We start from the raw sequence: 19,789 nt of genomic DNA on the forward strand, positions 1-19,789 counted from the left end.
TTTGTAATATAAAAAAAAACAAATAATAATACAGAGTAGTAAATGAATGTCTGTTTAAAGAAAATTTCTTTGGCATATAATTATCTACATATATTGTTTTTGATAATTGCTTGTTTATTTTAGAAATTTCAGTTATTTCGACAACGTTTGCTGTTTGATTTATCTATAGATTCAGATACTTATGCTGATGTCTGATATTCTATATTAAAGTGTATCATGCCTCAATAGTGCCCGCTTCCCCTGGTACTTTTAATGCGGCGCCATATCGTACATGTGTGGCATAAAGATGGCGGACAGTCGGTTTGAGAAAAAACTACTTTCCTGAAAGAGACAGTTTGCCAGTTAAACTTCTAATCTACATATTTATGGAAAAACATGCAACAAAATTAATTTTATATTTGGTACCATATCTTTATTGTAGCTATCACGTTATAACATTGAAATGTAATTTGGAAATGAATATTTCACATTGTCTCTTAAACTGAGTATATTTTTGGTAGGGATAAAAAAAGGTGAGCGGTAAACGAATTTGATGATGTTGTACTACACCTATTATGTTGTAGTTGAAAAAAACACTATTGCCACATAGTACTCCCTCGCTAAATGTGGTTTACCAGGCGGTGTGTAGTCATGCTCTGAGCTCACACGTATGTTTGCACCTATTGTACTCAATGTCGAAGTAGATGCCGTGGGAAACATTAAACTAGATACAAAGTCACGTATGACAGTGCCTTTTCATCAAGGATATCAACATAATATTAGGACATCGTGCACTCTGTTTTCGGGGCGCAATTAATTGGTGTTTTGTTTAATATTTTTTATCTTGAAGTAAATAAAGAAGCTAAAACTTGTTTATGGTGGTAATGATGTAAAGTAAGTAACTTGTAACTGAAGATAAATACGTATTTGTCTTCACTTGTTTTCGATAGAAATAATACCATGTGACCGCGTCGTAACATCGTTAATCAAAGATGATTATTGAGAACAAAACAATTTATATAGAATTATCCATCATCTACCTATCTCAAAGGCATTGTTTTACATACTTCGTAGAAAGCCTTACATTGCGAATTTGGAAAAACTGTGTCATTCTTCCTTGAAATATATATAGCTAAAAGATTTATTTCTCAATTTCTGAAAACAAAAACCAAAGACACTGAAATAGGGAAAATAGATCAGGATTTCTCTATGGGACTATTTTTTGTCCCTCAATGGAGCCAAAATTTACCGATCGATTGATACTCCGTAGCGTTGAAACAAGTGAAACAATCGACATTTTTCTTTTGTTTTGATAGCTTTTAACTATTTCTTACTTGATATTCGAGAGAAAAGTAAATTGTGACATATGAAATGTATTCATATCAACTTCAAACAGTCTAAATGCTACATAAATGAGAATGTGTTGCTAGCCCACTAATGTCTAAATAAAACTTTTGGTATTGCGAAATAGTTATAAATGTGTATCATAAAGTTGATCTGTAAATAGATTGATTCACCCAAGTACTATATAAAGACTCCGTGAGACTGACCATATTTGAAAATGAGAAGACTAGCTTTGGTGTCGTAAGTGACGTAACTTTACTGCGCGTGCGTGAAACTGGAAGTGCTCATCAATTGAATCGTAAGTGTGTTTAAGGCCCATAGTTTCGTACAAAAAGACTAGAAATGAAAGTCATTAAAGTTATCCGCGTGAATATGTCCAGACGAAGCACAGTTATTTTGGTCATCAATTTTGTGGTTTTGACCGTTGGTCAAGCAGACGGTAAACGATATGATGAGTGAGTGTTAGCACATTTTAGTATTCTTAGTTTCCATTATACAAAAGCAATATTGCATTTGTGCGGGAAAACTGGTGACCAGAAATAGTCAGTGCCGCTAACTATTTTAAGAAGCAGAGTCATGTAGCTAGAACACGTTATAGTAATGTCGTCTTTCTATATAATGTTTTTTTAGTTAATAGTAGACGCATTTTCGTTTTCTGGGTTTAAACAGACCCTTTCCTTTCTGAAGTTTCTTAACAGCAATAATCATTTCAGAATGTTACAGATAACTTAAGATGAAGTTACAACACCAAACAAATGCATGATTTTCTGAGTATTCTATGTTATCATTGCAAATTAAGTTTGGGTTTTGTTATGCCTTCTTGTACACAGGTATTTGTAAACTAATATTAATCTGACAACTTGGCTTGGTGATATATATATCAGAGAATACTACCAAGTCATCTATTATAATAAAATATTTATAAAAAACAAAAATACAGGTGCCTGTGGTATTGCATAGTGAAAGTTAACAAACGCGCGTTAATTAGGACGACGGATACATTTCAAATAAATTGTTTAGAAGGTGATAATAAGTGTAGTATGAATGGTAAGCTAAAAGCTTCGGCGTCTCTGCAAAATTATCAATATAGTTTTACATTCCCATTTTTAAGCATTGATGTCATTTTTTTAACTTCATCGAGGCATGGAAGAAATTATGTTTCAAAAACTGTGTAAGTCCGCGTGGAGGATTCCCACAAAAGTATGCAAAAATTTATTTCATAACGCGATGAAGTTAAACAATATAGTTACATCAATACTTATAATAAGTTTTTTTCAGACTACTTGATAACGTAAGATTCCATTGATTTCCATATATTTTTTTTTCTAATTCAGTGTGATGTGACGTCATGATAACGTCGGGATTTCACGCCATTCTCGGATTTTTTTCTTCATTGTAGTATAAAAACAAATAAAAAATACGCCTTTTCTGGACTACAACATTCAGTCAGTTTAGTAATGTGACTTTCATCACAATCGGACTTTATTTAGGGCACATTTGAAACAAAATGGCGGCATATGTAATGATTGTACACTGGTCAAAAATTGCATATTATGACAGAACACTTAACAAACTCTTGAAAACTAATGATATAAACAAAAGAACCCTAACTTGTTGACACATTTTCATATGATAAAAAATGCTACAAACAGCGATACGTGTAATTATTTGTACGGTACTCATTAAAATTATTATTTGTATACCCGGTTCATATTACAAACTATGTAAAATGACACTAATTCAATTTCCGCACAATTCAGAATTGTCATATCTTCGTTTTTATATACAATAGAATGTGTTGAAAAAGAAAAAAAACACAAAAAAACTAATAACAATAAACTCGACTTGATCACATTTGCAATTTTGCCTGATGTCCTGTTATTTTTTGTTTGTAACATGAATGTTTTAGATATGGAAGCCTTCTCAGAACCCAAAACCCGTAATCTGGGTCGAGGCGGGAATCCATGCCAGATAGTGGATTTCCCCTGCTGTTGCTGTGTGGACTGCAGATTAGGTATGTTATCATTAATGACGTAAATTATTATGACGTCACAATTATTGAATTGACCATAATGCGATATTTATTGTGTACACGTATTGAGAAACACCATGCATTTCGGATCGAATTGGTAATATACAGAGTATGTTGCTAATAGTTGATATCACGGTTATATTATTCTAGGATTCAAATTCAAATTTTAAAGTCTTCTTGACAGATATTAAACAATCAGCGAATAATAAAAGAATGTTAATCAATATATACCGCCCTTTGACACATTTACAAAAAAAACAATTGTAATACAATATATAATGTAGATTTAAAAAAAAAATCAAATTTGAAATAGCAAAATGCTAACATCACATCGTTCTTCAACTCTTTGATTTTTTTTAAAAAGAAAAGGACTCACATTAATGTTTTCATATAGAGATTTATTTAAATATTATCGTATAACGCTCATTTTGCAGTTACTACGTAACTACGGCAGAGACAATGACGTCACATTTATGTTGACACATTTGATTGGTTTTTTCCTACCTTCAGCCAACCCTGACGGTTATGAATACACATTCACTGATGTAAGTATTGCATACCTAATCGAATTAACAATGGAAACTTACATTATTGTTGTGTAAAGCGGCATAATATATGTGAAAAAAAATAATTTATGGCGTTATATCATCTTCATATTTAAGGACCGATCGTGGAGATTGTGGAGTCCGCAGAGTCGTTGGTGTTACGGTGTCGACCCTAACCGAAACTTCGATATACTTAGTAGTAAATACTGCATTCCCGCCCTGTGTAATACGGCTTAATTCACGTTGCAGGTGACCCATATCAGACCGCCAGTCAGAAAATGTGTACCACGTATCAGACCGACGGTCCGCATATATACATATCACGATTTTCGGAGGTCTTCCTGATTGCTTCGCTTCGAGACCATGGATCATTCGGAACACCTGTACTCACATACGAAATCTGAAGTTCCATACTTTACGCTGACGTCATGGAGTGTGTACCGGAAAACCCCCGAGCGTCTGCTTCAAAAGACGATTTCGCGTTTCAACGTTCAATACACAACTGATGGTATGTAAAGTTGTTTTCCATCAATAACTAATTAATACTGTTTGCAATTTACTATTGTTTAGCAGACTAGAGGTCATAAATTCCAAAAAACAGATGTTGGTATTTTTTCGCGAAAATATGCAGACGCCATTTTGAAAAGGAATATCCCCTGAACGTTAGCCAATCAAATTCCCAAAATCGATAGCCCTGACCTGCCGTTGTATTTTCGGAGCAAAGCCTAGCGGAGAGTAGAAATACTACGGCAGGCAATCTAGTCTATTCGAGACCATGGATCATTCGGAACACCTGAACTGATTGATGACGTCATTACATGATTTTGACGTCAAACTGACGTATCCCGAATGGGACGTCAGATGCTTGATGTATTGGAATTTGGAGACGCGTTCCTGCAGCATTATCATGGAAAGAGAAGGTGAACGTGTGTTAAATTCACTCTTATAGACTTAGACTATCTCATATACAAACGAAGCAAGGTAAAATACCAAAACGGAAATGTTAAATTTTAAATATCAGCAATAATAGCAACAAAAGGATAAGAGTATGTGTCAAAGAATCTGATTCTGAGTGAACTTCGGGTATACGTATCTCCATTTTTGCACATTAGAAAGTTTTTGTGGAATCTAACTCTTGGTGTTCAAGTATATGATAAACAAAATTAAACATAAATTTACGTTGTTACATACATACATGGCAAAATTTATATCACATGTCATATCAGCCCGAGGACCCAATATCAGATCGAGGGCTTTGGCTTAATCCTGATTATGAGGTTATTGCCATATAATATTCTTTATTTATTTGAGGTGATTATATTTTGCATTATTTATTGTCATGTTAGTGAACGTTAAGTTTTGTCAATAAATTGGATAATGATATGTTTACATCTACCTCAGTGGCTTAGTCCAGATATTGTACAATATCCGGCTACATAAGCTTTCTCGGAACCGGAAACTGATAACATACGGAAGTCGATATTGAGTGTGCGTGAACGAGCGGTAGCTTTTCTGTCGTTTCTCGCTTATTCCCAACTGATGCTGACGCCGAACGGCTACACATCTTCCAAGCCATCTGACTAACAAAAAATGGTTATTTCTAGGCTATTATCCCATAATTGAAAGGGTTATTCTAAAGTTGATAGAGTAAGGCTTGTTTACCTGGATATGGAAAGACAGCTCACATGCACTAGACAGTGACGTGACGTCATCAATACATACAACGGCTATTGTCGGCGACGTCATTAAATTTACGTATTGCGATGTTCCGATGACGAATGTTTCTAAAAAAGCTGTATTTTATAGTCGTCAAAGTATGGAAGAAAAAGAATAAAAAAGTGTGTCTGTAAGGTGGACAGAAATATCTCAACCGGAGTAAAAGATTTAAAATTATTCACGAGGGTTTATATATCCCTGACCACTTGACCTTACTCATGTAAGATATATATATATATATATTAACATTGTAAATCCATCCTTCTTTTGAATAAGGAAATAACCCATTTGAATGTCTCCTTGTAGCTGCGCGTTGCTGATGCAAGCATGTCTGCGTTGAAGGCAGTACATGGGAAAACGTTTCGGGTAGGAACACCGCCGGATATTCTGTGTAAGTAAAGAGATGACTCTTAAAACATTTATGATTCTGGAATTTAGATTGATATGAATGAATAAGCAATGTTTTATACAAAATGGATTGAAACTACAAAATGGATATAAAATATAACACAGAAAAGCCAACTGTTCATTTTCTCCCAAATCACTAATTAATAATGCGTGTAGACAAAAGTATACACGTGTTACAAAAATTTTGAACTGTTTTGAAAATCTTTTATAATAATGAACACAACCGAAAAAGGGGAAAGAGTAGTCAAATGTAAAAAAAAATCTACTAATTAATTTATCTTAACTTTTTGTTACAGTTTTATTCTGTGTATTCAATGTTTATAACCTATTGGCTACTGTTTCTTTCTATCTCAATACAGATACCGCGTCAGGCGGGACCTATGACTGGGCCAAGGTCAAGGCCGGCGTGAAGTATTCATACACCTATGAACTACGTCCGGCGGAAGCGTCATGGAACCAGTCCGGATTTACAGTCGGGGAAGATCAAATTAAAGCAAGCGGTGAGGAAGTTTGGGCGTCCCTAGTGAACATCGCAAAGGAAATAAATTGTAGCCTATCACCATAACGCCAAGTGTCATATCCATGTAATTCAATTGCTTCTTATCAATGAATTTTTTTTTTTCACGCAAACGACGATGGATGTTTTCTTTTATCAAAATAATGGGATTATTTCACGTACTAAGCGATACTTGATAACGTTTGTGCGGGACTATTGTATCTATTGGTGATGGAATGACGTCAAATGATGATATTGTAACGACTTGTTTGCTAAGACCGTTGTCATTAACATATAGTAGAATGATACATTTAATTTGTTTTGCCCTGGGTTCGACTGCCCCGTTAGCTTGCAGATTCCTATGTCTCGCTATAATATTCACAGGTACTGGTGAGCATGGATACTCGACGACATCAAATTCATTTTACAGAAGACTAATAATCACTATCGAAACACGTCTAAAAGCGGGATATGCCAAGTTCAACTTCACAAGTATTTGAAACTCAAAAATATAGCAAAAAATATAGACTGACAGCGAAAAATATAAAAACTGTAATGTTAACGCATTTCCATTATACAGGATAACAGCAAATTAGGGAAAGGATGGGCGATAGATATAAAAAAAATACATCAGATTCAAAACTGACTCCTCATCTCTCAATGCCCGGTAGAAAACTGAAAGTCTCGGCGTAGTTCCGAGACCTCGTGCCCAGCGAAGTCTCGTCGAAGTCTCGGTAAATACAATTTCCGGAAAAATATAACAACGAAGCGCACAGCTTCGTTACAACTCTCGCTAACGTCATTTCAACAGAAATTTTACAAATAGTCTCATCAGTCCGGCACAAATGTAATTGCGTATTACGTGGTACATGAAATAGACCCATTATGTATATATGCAAGACAACACACGTGTATTTTTTTCCAAAGAAATAGAAAGTTCATTGCACGGAGAATTGAATATTTAGATCCCTATACTAAACGATTGTTTTCTGTCTTCATTTATGTTTGTGTTTTATATCATTTGAATATTATGTAATGATGTATATATGTACATTCCACTGATGAGTTAGCTGGAGTCAGCTGACTCGAAGTAAAAAAAAACTTAATCGTATGATGCCGAAAACACAACGTTATTTCTTGTATTTTCAGTCGATCAATGTAAGAATATAGATCTTTTCACAAGGGTGAAGTTTACTCTATGTTGTCTTAAGAATGTAAGCAATACCATGATAACAAGGTGAAGTCAAGCAATTGGTTTCGTTGAATATGAATAACAACAAAAACAAAGTATTACTACAGTATTACAAATTGAAATATTCATTCAGAAATGCTTGACTATACGACCGTTTTCCAATTACACATACCCGATGTATCTTAATATATTCCACATCGTCAACAATAAAAAGTATTTAATAAAGTATACCAAATCACAGGTGCAATGAACAGGAACTTGCGTTTGTACATAACTTTAGCAAAATTCACAAGTATATTTGTCAATCGGCCTTGATCTTGACTCGATACCATATCACAGTTACAAAGTGTCAATCGGCCTTGACCTTGGCTCGATACCATATCACAGTTATATAGTGTCAATCGGCCTTGACCTTGGTTTCTTGTATCTGCGAATCGCTACAAAGATAGCAATAACAGATATTCCTACAGCACTGACGATCACAGCTATAAATAGATGGTCGTCCACACTGATATACTGCGCATGACCGGAAGTATCAACTTCATCCTGCTCTCCAGTGCCCCGTCTTGAGCGACCTGTGGAAACAGAAGTACTAAACGTATAGCGGTTGAAAAGATGCATAATAGACCATTGCTAAAAGGAGTAGGACCATGAATGACCACATCCGGCCCCAATACCTCGAAACAAACTTACAAAATAAATAAATTAAAATCAACTTAAGTAAAACAATTATATAGATTACACATACAGATGATAAACTCAGGAATATTGTCTAACCAAATATCTTTCAAACACAGGTACACTAACTACGTTCCGTGATTACAGGCAATTAACTCGGTCATACGTGTGGGATAGTTAGGAATATGAGAGTACAATCACTGCTTGGCTGTATCATGAGATACAATCACTGCCTGGCTGTATCATGAGAATTACAATCACTACCTCGCTGTATCATGAGAGCTACAATCACTGTCTGGCTGTATCATGAGAGATGCAATCACTGCCTGACTGTATCATGAAATATACAATCACTGCCTGGCTGTATCATGAAATATACAATCACTACATCGCTGTATCATGAGAGCTACAATCACTGACTGGCTGTATCATGAAATATACAATCACTACATCACTGTATCATGAGAGCTACAATCACTGTCTGGCTGTATCATGAGAGATACAATCACTTAATCAAACAGTTATCTGTTCTTTAATGTAGGTCACAGTTAGTGTCTATTATGTTTATGATATACTGTAAACCATTTTATTTAAATTTAATTTCGGATATTTCAAAATCGCCAGAATGAATCACCACGAAAATGTGTGAAAGATGCTCCATCGCCAAAAGAGCATACACGATACTCACCATTTGACAATAACTTATGTTTAATAGTGTAGATATGTATCTAATTAGCACAAAAGTACACGGAAAAAGATGCTTTGCTCTTTGTCCACTCCAATCAGTACTTCATTCCAAATAAAACATACTGTCATGGATTTTTTAATGACGCAATTATTTATTTGTTAATAGTTTTATATTGAATCAAAATAAGAATATCAAACTTTCCAATGGTGGTAATGGACACTTTTTGAACTGAAGGAAAATTCTGATTCGTCTGTCTGATTTTGATACCATTCTACAGCGGTGCAGCATCTTTTATCATAGGCACAATTAAACCATGAAACATAATCGCGTAAATGACTCGTCGCGAAACAAAGTTAAGCATGGAAATTGAAATTACGTCACCGCGGAATTTAGTAGGCTTACAGTACGTCGACAAAGATGCAAAAATCTTTTTCATTTCTTCATTAAATTGTTTACTCTGATTAAATGATTGCATGTCTTTATCAGTACACACAAAAAGTGATTTACAGATTCATAATTAGAATGTATTTAGGTAAGACAGGCATACCTTTAGACAGATGAAAAACATCAGAGGTCTCCACTCGTCGCAGAAAATTTTGAGACGCTGATTGGACAGATCTCTTCTTGACGCTGTGACATGATTGGTCACATGCTGACGAATAGTCGGTCACGTTACAAAATGTAGCTGTGCAGAATAGGTAAAGGTTGTCCTGATTGGTGTCATATTCAAAGTCTCGGAACACAAACCTGGTATCGTGAGAGGATAGGTACAGCACGTGTGTGTTCATATCAGAGGAGCATCTGTTAAAATATTTCAATTAAAAAAATAAAATTAGCATCGCTGCATTCATCCTTGAATCCGTTGTAACGACAGCTGTATTCATACTTAGAGATAGTTTAAACATCAATTTCGTATAGTGCATGTATTCTATAGTTTCTTTTTCGGTAATGCAATTACAAATGTAATTTTCATTATCAAAATATTTTTACTATAATAATGTCATCTTGATTACGAGTTTAGTCATAAGATTATATGAAATGAGCCATAAAAGGTGTTTTTTTTTAATTTGCTCTCATTGGCGAAATAATTGAAACGATTTCATTTATGATCTTTCTATGTAATATACCTGATATGAAATTAACTCAAATTTAAAGCACTGTTTATCACACATTACGTTACATTTCAAATAATCTCCACATTAAACGTATATTTAGTCACGTCTTCCTTGAATTCACGTCATTATTTACTGAAGCCAAGCAATTGCATCCAAATGAGTTATAACCAATGAAAAGCATTCCGACTTATATTACAGTAGGGAACTATGACAAACATTATATTGACGAAGTCATTGGATATAAAGCGATTTTTGTGACAAAAATAATACACACCCATAGATGCGAAATATCTTTCCTACAATCGTAAAGATAACGCAAATAATATTACAAACAGATGTCAAAATTGCCAAAAATATATAAAAGCTAAAAGATGTCTGTAAGATATTGATATCCCAACTACAGATAGGAGCCGGACAAGGATAACACTATATTAATACCATTTCCCGGCGCCGGACAGTCAGTGATTTCGGCCTTGTAAATTAAAAGACGCATTTGAGGGAAGGGAAAGAGATGGGGAAAGAAAGGGGGTGAAGAGGAAGAGAGAGAGGGGAGGGAGTGCCCGGATGAATCCCACGTGATTATGCGTATTATCACTGACCTTCCACGTCCGTGCTGGAAATAACCGATGATTGGTTAGGTGTAAGCGAATGGCATAACAGGACGTAGTCCTGCATTCCTCAGACTCTCGCAGCAAAATGATAGCCAGTTTTTTTTCAGTTTTGTAATGGTTTGTCGAAAAATCGGTTATGACGAATACAAATTTTGGAGAAAAAAAACCTGTTGTTAACCACAATTGAATAAAGACAAACAAGTTTTCAGTTAAAGAAATTACAAATCACCTTTCTTCAGGGCCTTTCGTTCAACTGGTCGCGAGACTCGGAAGAATGCGAGACTTAAGCAATGCACAACACTATTATTTTGTTTCGCTTTTTTTTTCAACAATTTGTTCATTAGAAAGAATCAAGAAGTTTTCCTTTGTTCCAGAATATGCTTAACAGGTACTAAAAATTATTGAGAAATGATACTTTACCCATCTTTGATCAGATAAAATTTGTATTGGTTCCCGGCATCCGGAGTCGGTAGTGTATAGCAGGAGTCTACCTTCATCTTCACGTCAAAGTCCGAGAGGGGCGTGTTCACACTGACAAAAATATCCTGCCCAATGCTAACCGTCAGAGGATTTCCCAACATCTGTTGTTGAAATCCACGATCGCTTGAAATATGTAATGTACAAAGTGTATAACAGTATTATAATGATAAATGTTCTTCGTATTTCTGCCAATTGAAATTAAGGTGAAAATGACACTGCTAAACTTATGAGATGAGAAATATATAACCAATTGTAGTTAATAAGGGCGTAGTCCTTCGTGCTCGAAGTGCGAAGCACTTCAAAGGTAACATATACATGAACATATAAGAAAAAACACAATATTTCAAATTCAATCCTACACACTGACAACTTCAGTTTGTGGCCGCCATTTTCCCCACTGTAAAAAAACACTAGCGTGAATGCGGTGCTTTTAAGTCAGCTCAGAATATAATGAACCAGTTCAAATGCTTTTATGATCCGACAAACGTAATCTTCATCTGGCAGAAGCTCAGTGCTATTACTCTTTATTTGCAAGCGATCAAGTGATAGACCACCTTTCAATATAATCAGCCGGCCAAAAACGGAATATCTGTTACAGATTTTTCTTTTCTTTTTCTTATGTGGATTTCCATTACCAAATAAGGGTTTGAGGTGTGAATATATGAATAAAAAATAAACAGAAAATTCGGCTCTGCTATTTCCATAAATTGAACGTTGCATAATTAATGGTTACTGAAACATCTGGCTGCGCCTTTTAAGTCCTTGCCTTCAGTCATATTACGTTATTTGTTGACTTTGGCATTATAACTTTTAATTTTTACCTGTAAAAGGACATATGCATGTGATAATGACCGGAACCGGAAATGTGGGGATTGTTACTGCGTTTGCGCACTTGGTTATGCGACTCAATGAAGTGTTGAGAAACAGTCTCTCTCGTCGCCATATCACATTCCACGTCAATCTTAAAGCGGTATTCTCTAATGATGAATTTATAATTAGGGTCCCTGTAGGCGTACACTAGAGTATTGGTGTATTCCACTCTCCCGAACGTCATCTACGAGGAGTTATATAAAAATAAGGTAGAAAAAATAGAAAAAAGTGAAATGGTAATGACAAAAGATAACTAAAGTTTTTAGAACAGCAAACAAACTGTCCCAAAATGTAAGATTAGGATCACATCATCCATCACACTAAATTAAGATACTCTAGGTTTATGAGGACGATGGTCATTGAAATGTAAGTAACAAATAGATAGAAATTAAAGTTACACGCATCGATGGATGAAAAGATGCAATTACCATCCACTTGCAATTTTGACCCATGAGCTAAAGAATATTCAAATAAGGAAATAAGAAGATAAAGCATTTATTTTGTTATCAAGAAAATCATAACATGACTTGAAAACAAGAATAACATAAAAACGCACATTATATATATTATCTCTAGGTATAAGATGTCATCACTATTCACATCATCTATAAATAATGTAACATCGTTTTGAGAAATTGATTTGGGCTTGATATCGCCGAAAAAGACACCAACGACTTTCTTGTAGAAAGGCCACCAAACACTAAATTGCTGATAATAATATCTCAGTAGAGTTATATCCACCAGGATTATATCTAAAGGTTCATTGACGCACATAGTGTGTCATAACAACAGCACAGTATTGTTTACAAATTACATGAATCGTGTACTGTAGACCTATAGACCTCGCGAACTTTAAGCACTAAACAGTAATACAATTAACTTGTATGTACTTACGAAGTGATAAGTATCACAGTTACTGTACTGTTGGTCTATTCGTAAGTAATTCCCGACTCGGTAACCTTGGCAACCAGGACGGCCAAGGTAGATATCGGATGGATCGAAGTCAGCATGGCGCTTGTAAAGTTCAGGCAGATAAATCATAATATTCCAAGCGTCTGGATTACAGTCGACAGTGATTGATCTCACATACAGGTCTGAGAAACAATGATATCATATCTGGTTTGAAATACACAATAATGAAGTACAACTTGTAATAACTAAGTTTCGGAACACAATTATGAACTATCAATAGTAGACACATCGTTGTACATTAATGTTGGGCTCGAACAATTTAAACAAAACTCATATTATCTAGGGAATCCCTACAATTATAATGTATATAATGGTATTCATGGAAAATAGAAAACTAAAAGTTTATTTTCGAAAGCATTCTACAGCTTTATGTTGATGTTTACGTCATGATATACCAAACGATTTTTTTGTTTTATTGACAATGTATAGTATTTTCATTTCAACAAATTTTATTATATGGAAATACATATAAATGGATGAGATATTAGGTTAAGCCTATATAAATCTTCTCCATAATGGATAGTATAAATTATCATGTTGTGAAAAACCAAAAGCAAACGGAACTTGTTGCAAAAAAAGCCCTTATTGTATTACCTGATCCTGATGAAGATGATGGTGATACAGGATATGCCATTGTTGTCGGAGTCTCTATCAAACGTAAAAGCACACGACATTTTATAAAGGTTATTCGAAAAAAACAATTAATCAGTTATTTGTAAACAGAAATAGAAAAGGGATTCCAAAAATAAAAAGACATTTAACTACATCAAACACCCATTCAATAAGTGTTCTATTATACTTTTGCTCCCTTTGCTAGTAAACGATTTAAACAAATCGTCGTCTGCAGTTCGTATGTAGTTCTTAAGAATATTTATTGCGGTGTTAACAACACTCCCTATCGGTCACCGTTGTTTTCCAGAGATTCCTTCATGGTGTTATTTATTCACTCTGACACATAAAACAATAGGTCACATAATTATATTACACACATAATGCATGGCTTACAGTAATCAAAATATTATAGTTCTTTAAAGATGCTCCACCGCTGACAAATGGTATTTTTTCGCTATCAAAAACAGGAACAGACGATTTAGTATTTTTCTTCAGTTGCAAAAGTTACTTACTTTACACCATTACCACCATTGAAAAGTTTGAGCTTCTAATTTTACTTTAAGTTAAAAATATGAAAAATAATTAATTGCATCCCGAAAAATTTCTGTGTCACTATATCCTATATGGAATGAAGTACTAATTGCGCATGCACCAAAGGCGAAATAAATTATTTTATATTATTTTTTGTGTTAATTAGACATATATATATACACGATTAAACACCAATTATTGTTCAAATGATGAATGTCAGTTATGCTCTGTCAGCGGTGGAGCATCTTTAAGCAATGCACACCTGTACAGTTGAAAAATATTAACAAGAACATTAAACAGGTAGTGAATAAGGTCAGAACATGGCTTAGTATCAAGATTGATTTCTAATTGATTTGCATATTTTTTCTAGGAATCTAGTTCACCTAGGCGCTTTGTGTGTTTTCGTCGGAAATAAAGATACAGTCAGAGAGGTTCCGAATTAAGTACTCCCAATGCGTTATTCAATCAAATTCTTAATTAAGCAAATGTCCGCGAAAAATGTAATACAGGTAAATAGCTCATTTTCAGGTAACTATAGTTCCAATGACTATTTACCTGGAAAATGGCGGTTTTAAACGAGCAGATTTCAACAGCATTTCTATTCAATACTCTTTATATAGTGAAAAGAAGCAAATGTATAATAAACATGTGTATCAACTTACCAACGGTAGTTTCAACTGGAAAAAAAAGATAAACAGACAAGTTGAGTAACAGAAACAATTTAAAGTAGTTGGTGCGTATAAGGCGCATTTGATATGAAAGATAAAACTGGCTTGTCACGGTGAAGGTTTCTCAAATAACTTAAAGATGAGGTATACATTCTTTTATTAATAATGATATATGACATTGAAAATTATCATGTCAGCGTTTTCAGTATCAAAGGTCAAATATTTGGATCGACAATAAATGAAACAGTATACTGATTAAACATTTTTAGCACAAACTAAATCTTCAGATATACTAAATCCACGGCCAAGCAGACATAAAGTAGGGTAAGAAAACACATAACGTATTTCCTGATTTCCATTCCAAATCAAGAATTACATCTATTCATGGATTGGGAAATCAAATATAAATATATTTCAATTAAAGTGACGAAATATTATTAAATTTGATTGATTTTAGGTGATTGTATCAACAAATTTCGTTTCATTTTCAACTACAGATCCTGTATGGTATATGTTCTTATATAATTGAAATAAAAAAAACTTCTGCTCAAGCCCTTTTTAATATCTGGTCAAATAGAATATGCATAAAATGAAATACGAGACAATAGTAACTGCGAAATCCGCTTCAAGAGAGACAAGAATTTAAACAAACAATCATACGTCAGGTGGGTTATATAAGTATTTGTTTCATGGACTAATCAGCTGTGGATGACATATATGTTTCTTGTTCAGGAACAAAACTGATATCTTTGCCAAACAATGACTCGCTATCGATGCAAATCTTTAAAAAAAGTATATTAAGTAAACATGAAAACTAACTATAGGCCGACAAATATACTTTTAGGTATAAACAATTTGATTTAACATTGTTACATTCATTTGCATTTGTTAGAAATTTGAGGTTATTTTTAATTGTCTCAAATAGTTGTCTCAAAGTATTATGACGTCTTAAACCCGTGGCATTTTCAGGATTTTTTTTAAATGTGGCATTCATTTGGGAAAAATAAAAACAACTCTCTAAATATCGATGATGCACCACAGAGAAACTTGTTTTCTTGTAAAAATATATCCAGTAAAAGCCGGGAAATCAGTGGATAATTCGTTCCCCATTCAAATTAAACTATAAACATTATTCTAAATATCTTTTTGTTATAGTCATGAGAATAGTGCTTAAATAATTCAACACTGAAAAATAAATTGTCATCAATTTTACTGTAGAAAGCCGATTGCCCGCTCAGTGCATAGGAGGGTTTAAATGTCAATTTCAACCATTTTTATTTCAAAAATATGAAAAACGATCGAACATGCATAGCCTATGATAGTTATCTCCCTTATAGGAGAGTTAATGTCTCGATCAATTATAGATATAAACTTAATTGTAACACAGGTAGTTCGTGTCTACATGTCTATGCCTATTACTAGGCTTTGTATTGTAAGTGTTAAGTGAATTACAAACCCTCTATTACATTTTCACAGTTAGATATAAAATGTTTTAAGGTGAACACAAAAGCGATATATTTCACTCCAGAAAAAATATAAATCAATTTAGATATTTCCCCCGCTTTTGACCAATCGGAATGAAGAATTGGCAATGAAAATATAATCTAAATTGTTATCTCATCAGTTTGTGCGTAAAAATGACATTATATTACATGTATATGACATTATGCACACAACAATACGTCGTATTAATCGCAAGGGCAAATAATTCTCTAAATACTATGGCGGAATAATCTTTGGCGGAACTAATAGTGAGGGTCTTCTGTAAATAAAAGCTAGAAAAAATGTAATAATCAGGATATCGTTTGTTTACTACTCACCATCCGATATGTAACAACCTATTTCTACAGTCGCACAGGAGTAGTCTCCCCATGGTTCCGCAGTACACTGAGGACCGTAATAGTAGTCGTCTGCACATCGCACGTGGTTTAGCCAAGTGTGTCGAGCGCGTGGGTAGAAAACATTTGTGTAGTAAGGATCCATTCTATAACATACACAAACGAACGGAAACTGGATTATAAAGTGTTTATCATTTATACTGCATTTATATATACTTATTTCTGATTAGGTATAAGGCATCATTAACAGTACGGACAGATAACTTGTCAAACTTTCGAGGCGATATGTCCATTTTCAAGACACAGAAATAAACAGATGTACAGTCATGTAAAAGACGGTTACAAAGCACATTTATTCTTAATGTATCGGGCAAGGAAGTATTTCCAAACTGTTAACGCTAAACAAACAAATAAAGAAATAGATACTTCTTTTATATACGTACGGAAAAAATCATTCCTGAATTTTGCTAATACATTTATTTAAAATTAAATGTATTTACATTATCCTTAAAATGGTTCATCACAATAGGCTACTCCAATGCCTATTTCACACAAACTGTGGATTATGTGGACGGATTATCACAATCTTCCAGTCTTGATTTCACCTTAAATGACTTAGTCTTATATTTCATAATATGAAAATATCAGATGAAAACGCATTTTAAGTACATTGTCAATCCTTTTACAATTTCAGTTTTTTGTGAAATCTAGACGGACAAATACAATAATTCGTCTCCATAGTTCATCGTTAATCCTCCGGATTCCATATTCTTAATGGAAACGCTCGATTCAACTTTATCAGCAATGCTGATACCCTTATAAAATCGCTGTCTATTTCAATAAAAAACACAAACTCTTACAGCTTTGTAAACAACAATGATGGTACTTACGAAGGCCATCTCCCATATATACGATAACAAAGGATCCGAACAGTTGTCATATCCAGTCCTTCCTTACACACTGAACCCCATATCCCATTATGGTACACCTGAAGCTGTCTTTCATCTAACCGAAACTGGATTCCTGTATCTGTTTCATAAATATTAAAAAGCAGGGCAATGATTAACTGTATTCATACGCAAGATAATTTGAGCAAAGAGTTCAATCCATTAATAAGAACAAAAAACAAATTGAGTTGACATATTCAGCATTTTAAGGGCATAAAACATTTAAAAAATCATAATTTTAAATTAATTCAGAAAAATTATAGTTGTTACTTCGCTGACGAATAGTATATTTTCTCCGTTAAATATAGGAACAGACGAATACGTATTTTTCTTCAGTTACTCAAATTATTTTCTTAACAGCATTACCACAATTGAAAACTTTTTATTTTGAATCAAAGCTGTGAGTGAAGAATAGTATTTATCACATATATACCAGACGGTATAAATTGAAATACACATAGAACAACAGGGTAGAGTGTGAAGTTTTTTGTCTGACACGACAATAGAGTGACGTCATATTATGTTGTCACTTGTGATATAACAAATGTTTTCCACATTTGTCGTACGATAATGATGACATGACTGAACAGTTATGTTATAATTCAGAAATAAATCCGTATTACAATACCTAAATCTATTTTGCTTGCCATCGTTGTTTGTTTATGGTTTTTGGGTGTAGTAATTTCTGAAAAGAAGAGATAAAAAATATTCTAATAATTTCTAATAGCCCTGATTCATCGAAGTTTTAGAATTCCAATATATAACTAAAGAGTACTATAACTGAAATAGTGCATATAAATGCACAACAAAATAGGTATAATTCTAAAATATGTATAATACTATCTAGTCCTGTATATTTAGGAAATTAATAATTCATATATGATATTTCTGATAAGCCTTCTTTAAAGGTCCGATATCTTTCGAAAATAAAAAAGAACTTAAAGACAATTATATATATAAATGGTTCTCCTCATATCATGTTACTCCAGGCAAATCCAAGATTTCATAAGCAATCTATGTTAAGAGTAAAGGTAAATTTCACTGTTTTGCCGTCTGGTGCAGTGATAGGCAACTATAACGCGCGGTAATTAGGACGACGGCGGAAAATACAATACGACCTGTGTTATGAAAATTATCATCTCGGTTCATATGGAGTTATGCCACCTTCGGAGAACTTAAAATAATGACCTAGAGCTTCTCCCTTGGTCATTGAATAAGTCTACCAAATTACGAAGGCCTTATAGCACTATATGGACCTCATCAAAGGTCTTTAATTGATTGATATAACGGCTGATTTCTATTACTATGGTTACGACCGGACTAAATTTGCTTTGAAATATAGCTACCAATTGCAATAAGAGTTAATGATCCTTATGTTAAACAAAATAAGCCGATTTCAACGAACCTTACATGTATATTAAGTATGCATTAATGATGCTCACCGTTGTCAGAAATATAACAGCCGATTTCTACAGTCGTACAGGAGTAGTCTCCCCATGGATCCGCAGTACACTGAGGACCGTAATAGTAGTCGGCTGTACACTGCACGTGGTTTAGCCAGGTGTATCGAGCACGTGGATTGATTACGTTTGTGTAGTATGGATCGATTCTATAACATATGCCAGCACAAAAAAAATGATATCGAAACGAGGCTTAATTTAGATATTTTTATATACGCGTTGAATTGTTTTGTTGTGGAATGCATTACCTCTATAGATACCACCTCTTTGCAGATAATGGTCATAATATGCGCTATAAATTGTTCGTCTCCAAAACTCATTTCATAACAGGTCTGCGAAGATTATAATTTGAAAGAAAATTCATCACAATATACCGGTACTTTCGCAAATTTACTTTGATAATAATTTGTTTCGTCACCCTCGATACCTCAGGGGATATTATCACTATCGCCATATCCACCCTAGGATATTTCAGTATAAACCTGGAGTATCATATGAGACCTACGGTCCTTTGATGCACAAAAATGGAATAACGATACACTTAGGTGAAGTATGTAAGTTTTGTTATGAAGTATCTCAAGGATGGAAATAATGACAGTGAAAGTAA

At 34.0% G+C, this 19,789-nt stretch overlaps 1 protein-coding gene across 2 annotated transcripts in view; it reads right to left on the reverse strand.

Annotated features, from left to right (window-relative positions):
• Nucleotides 1–7,810: 7,810 nt before the first annotated feature.
• LOC138305565 (scavenger receptor cysteine-rich domain-containing protein DMBT1-like) overlaps nucleotides 7,811–19,789 on the reverse strand; it is a 37,071-nt gene continuing 25,092 nt past the window's right edge. For both annotated transcript variants that reach the window (XM_069245872.1, XM_069245873.1), the window contains 11 exons: nucleotides 19,165–19,331; nucleotides 18,351–18,407; nucleotides 17,666–17,804; nucleotides 16,758–16,921; nucleotides 14,932–14,946; nucleotides 13,721–13,774; nucleotides 13,049–13,248; nucleotides 12,106–12,338; nucleotides 11,225–11,407; nucleotides 9,626–9,879; nucleotides 7,811–8,287 (listed from right to left, as the gene is read on the reverse strand). In XM_069245872.1, the coding sequence (XP_069101973.1) occupies nucleotides 8,100–8,287; nucleotides 9,626–9,879; nucleotides 11,225–11,407; nucleotides 12,106–12,338; nucleotides 13,049–13,248; nucleotides 13,721–13,774; nucleotides 14,932–14,946; nucleotides 16,758–16,921; nucleotides 17,666–17,804; nucleotides 18,351–18,407; nucleotides 19,165–19,331 (1,654 nt within the window). In that variant the 3' untranslated portion in view covers nucleotides 7,811–8,099. The remainder of the gene's footprint in view (nucleotides 8,288–9,625; nucleotides 9,880–11,224; nucleotides 11,408–12,105; nucleotides 12,339–13,048; nucleotides 13,249–13,720; nucleotides 13,775–14,931; nucleotides 14,947–16,757; nucleotides 16,922–17,665; nucleotides 17,805–18,350; nucleotides 18,408–19,164; nucleotides 19,332–19,789) is intronic.

The sequence above is a fragment of the Argopecten irradians genome, chromosome 13 (genome assembly GCF_041381155.1).
Source record: "Argopecten irradians isolate NY chromosome 13, Ai_NY, whole genome shotgun sequence".
In the NCBI taxonomy this organism is placed as follows: Eukaryota; Metazoa; Mollusca; class Bivalvia; order Pectinida; family Pectinidae; genus Argopecten; species Argopecten irradians.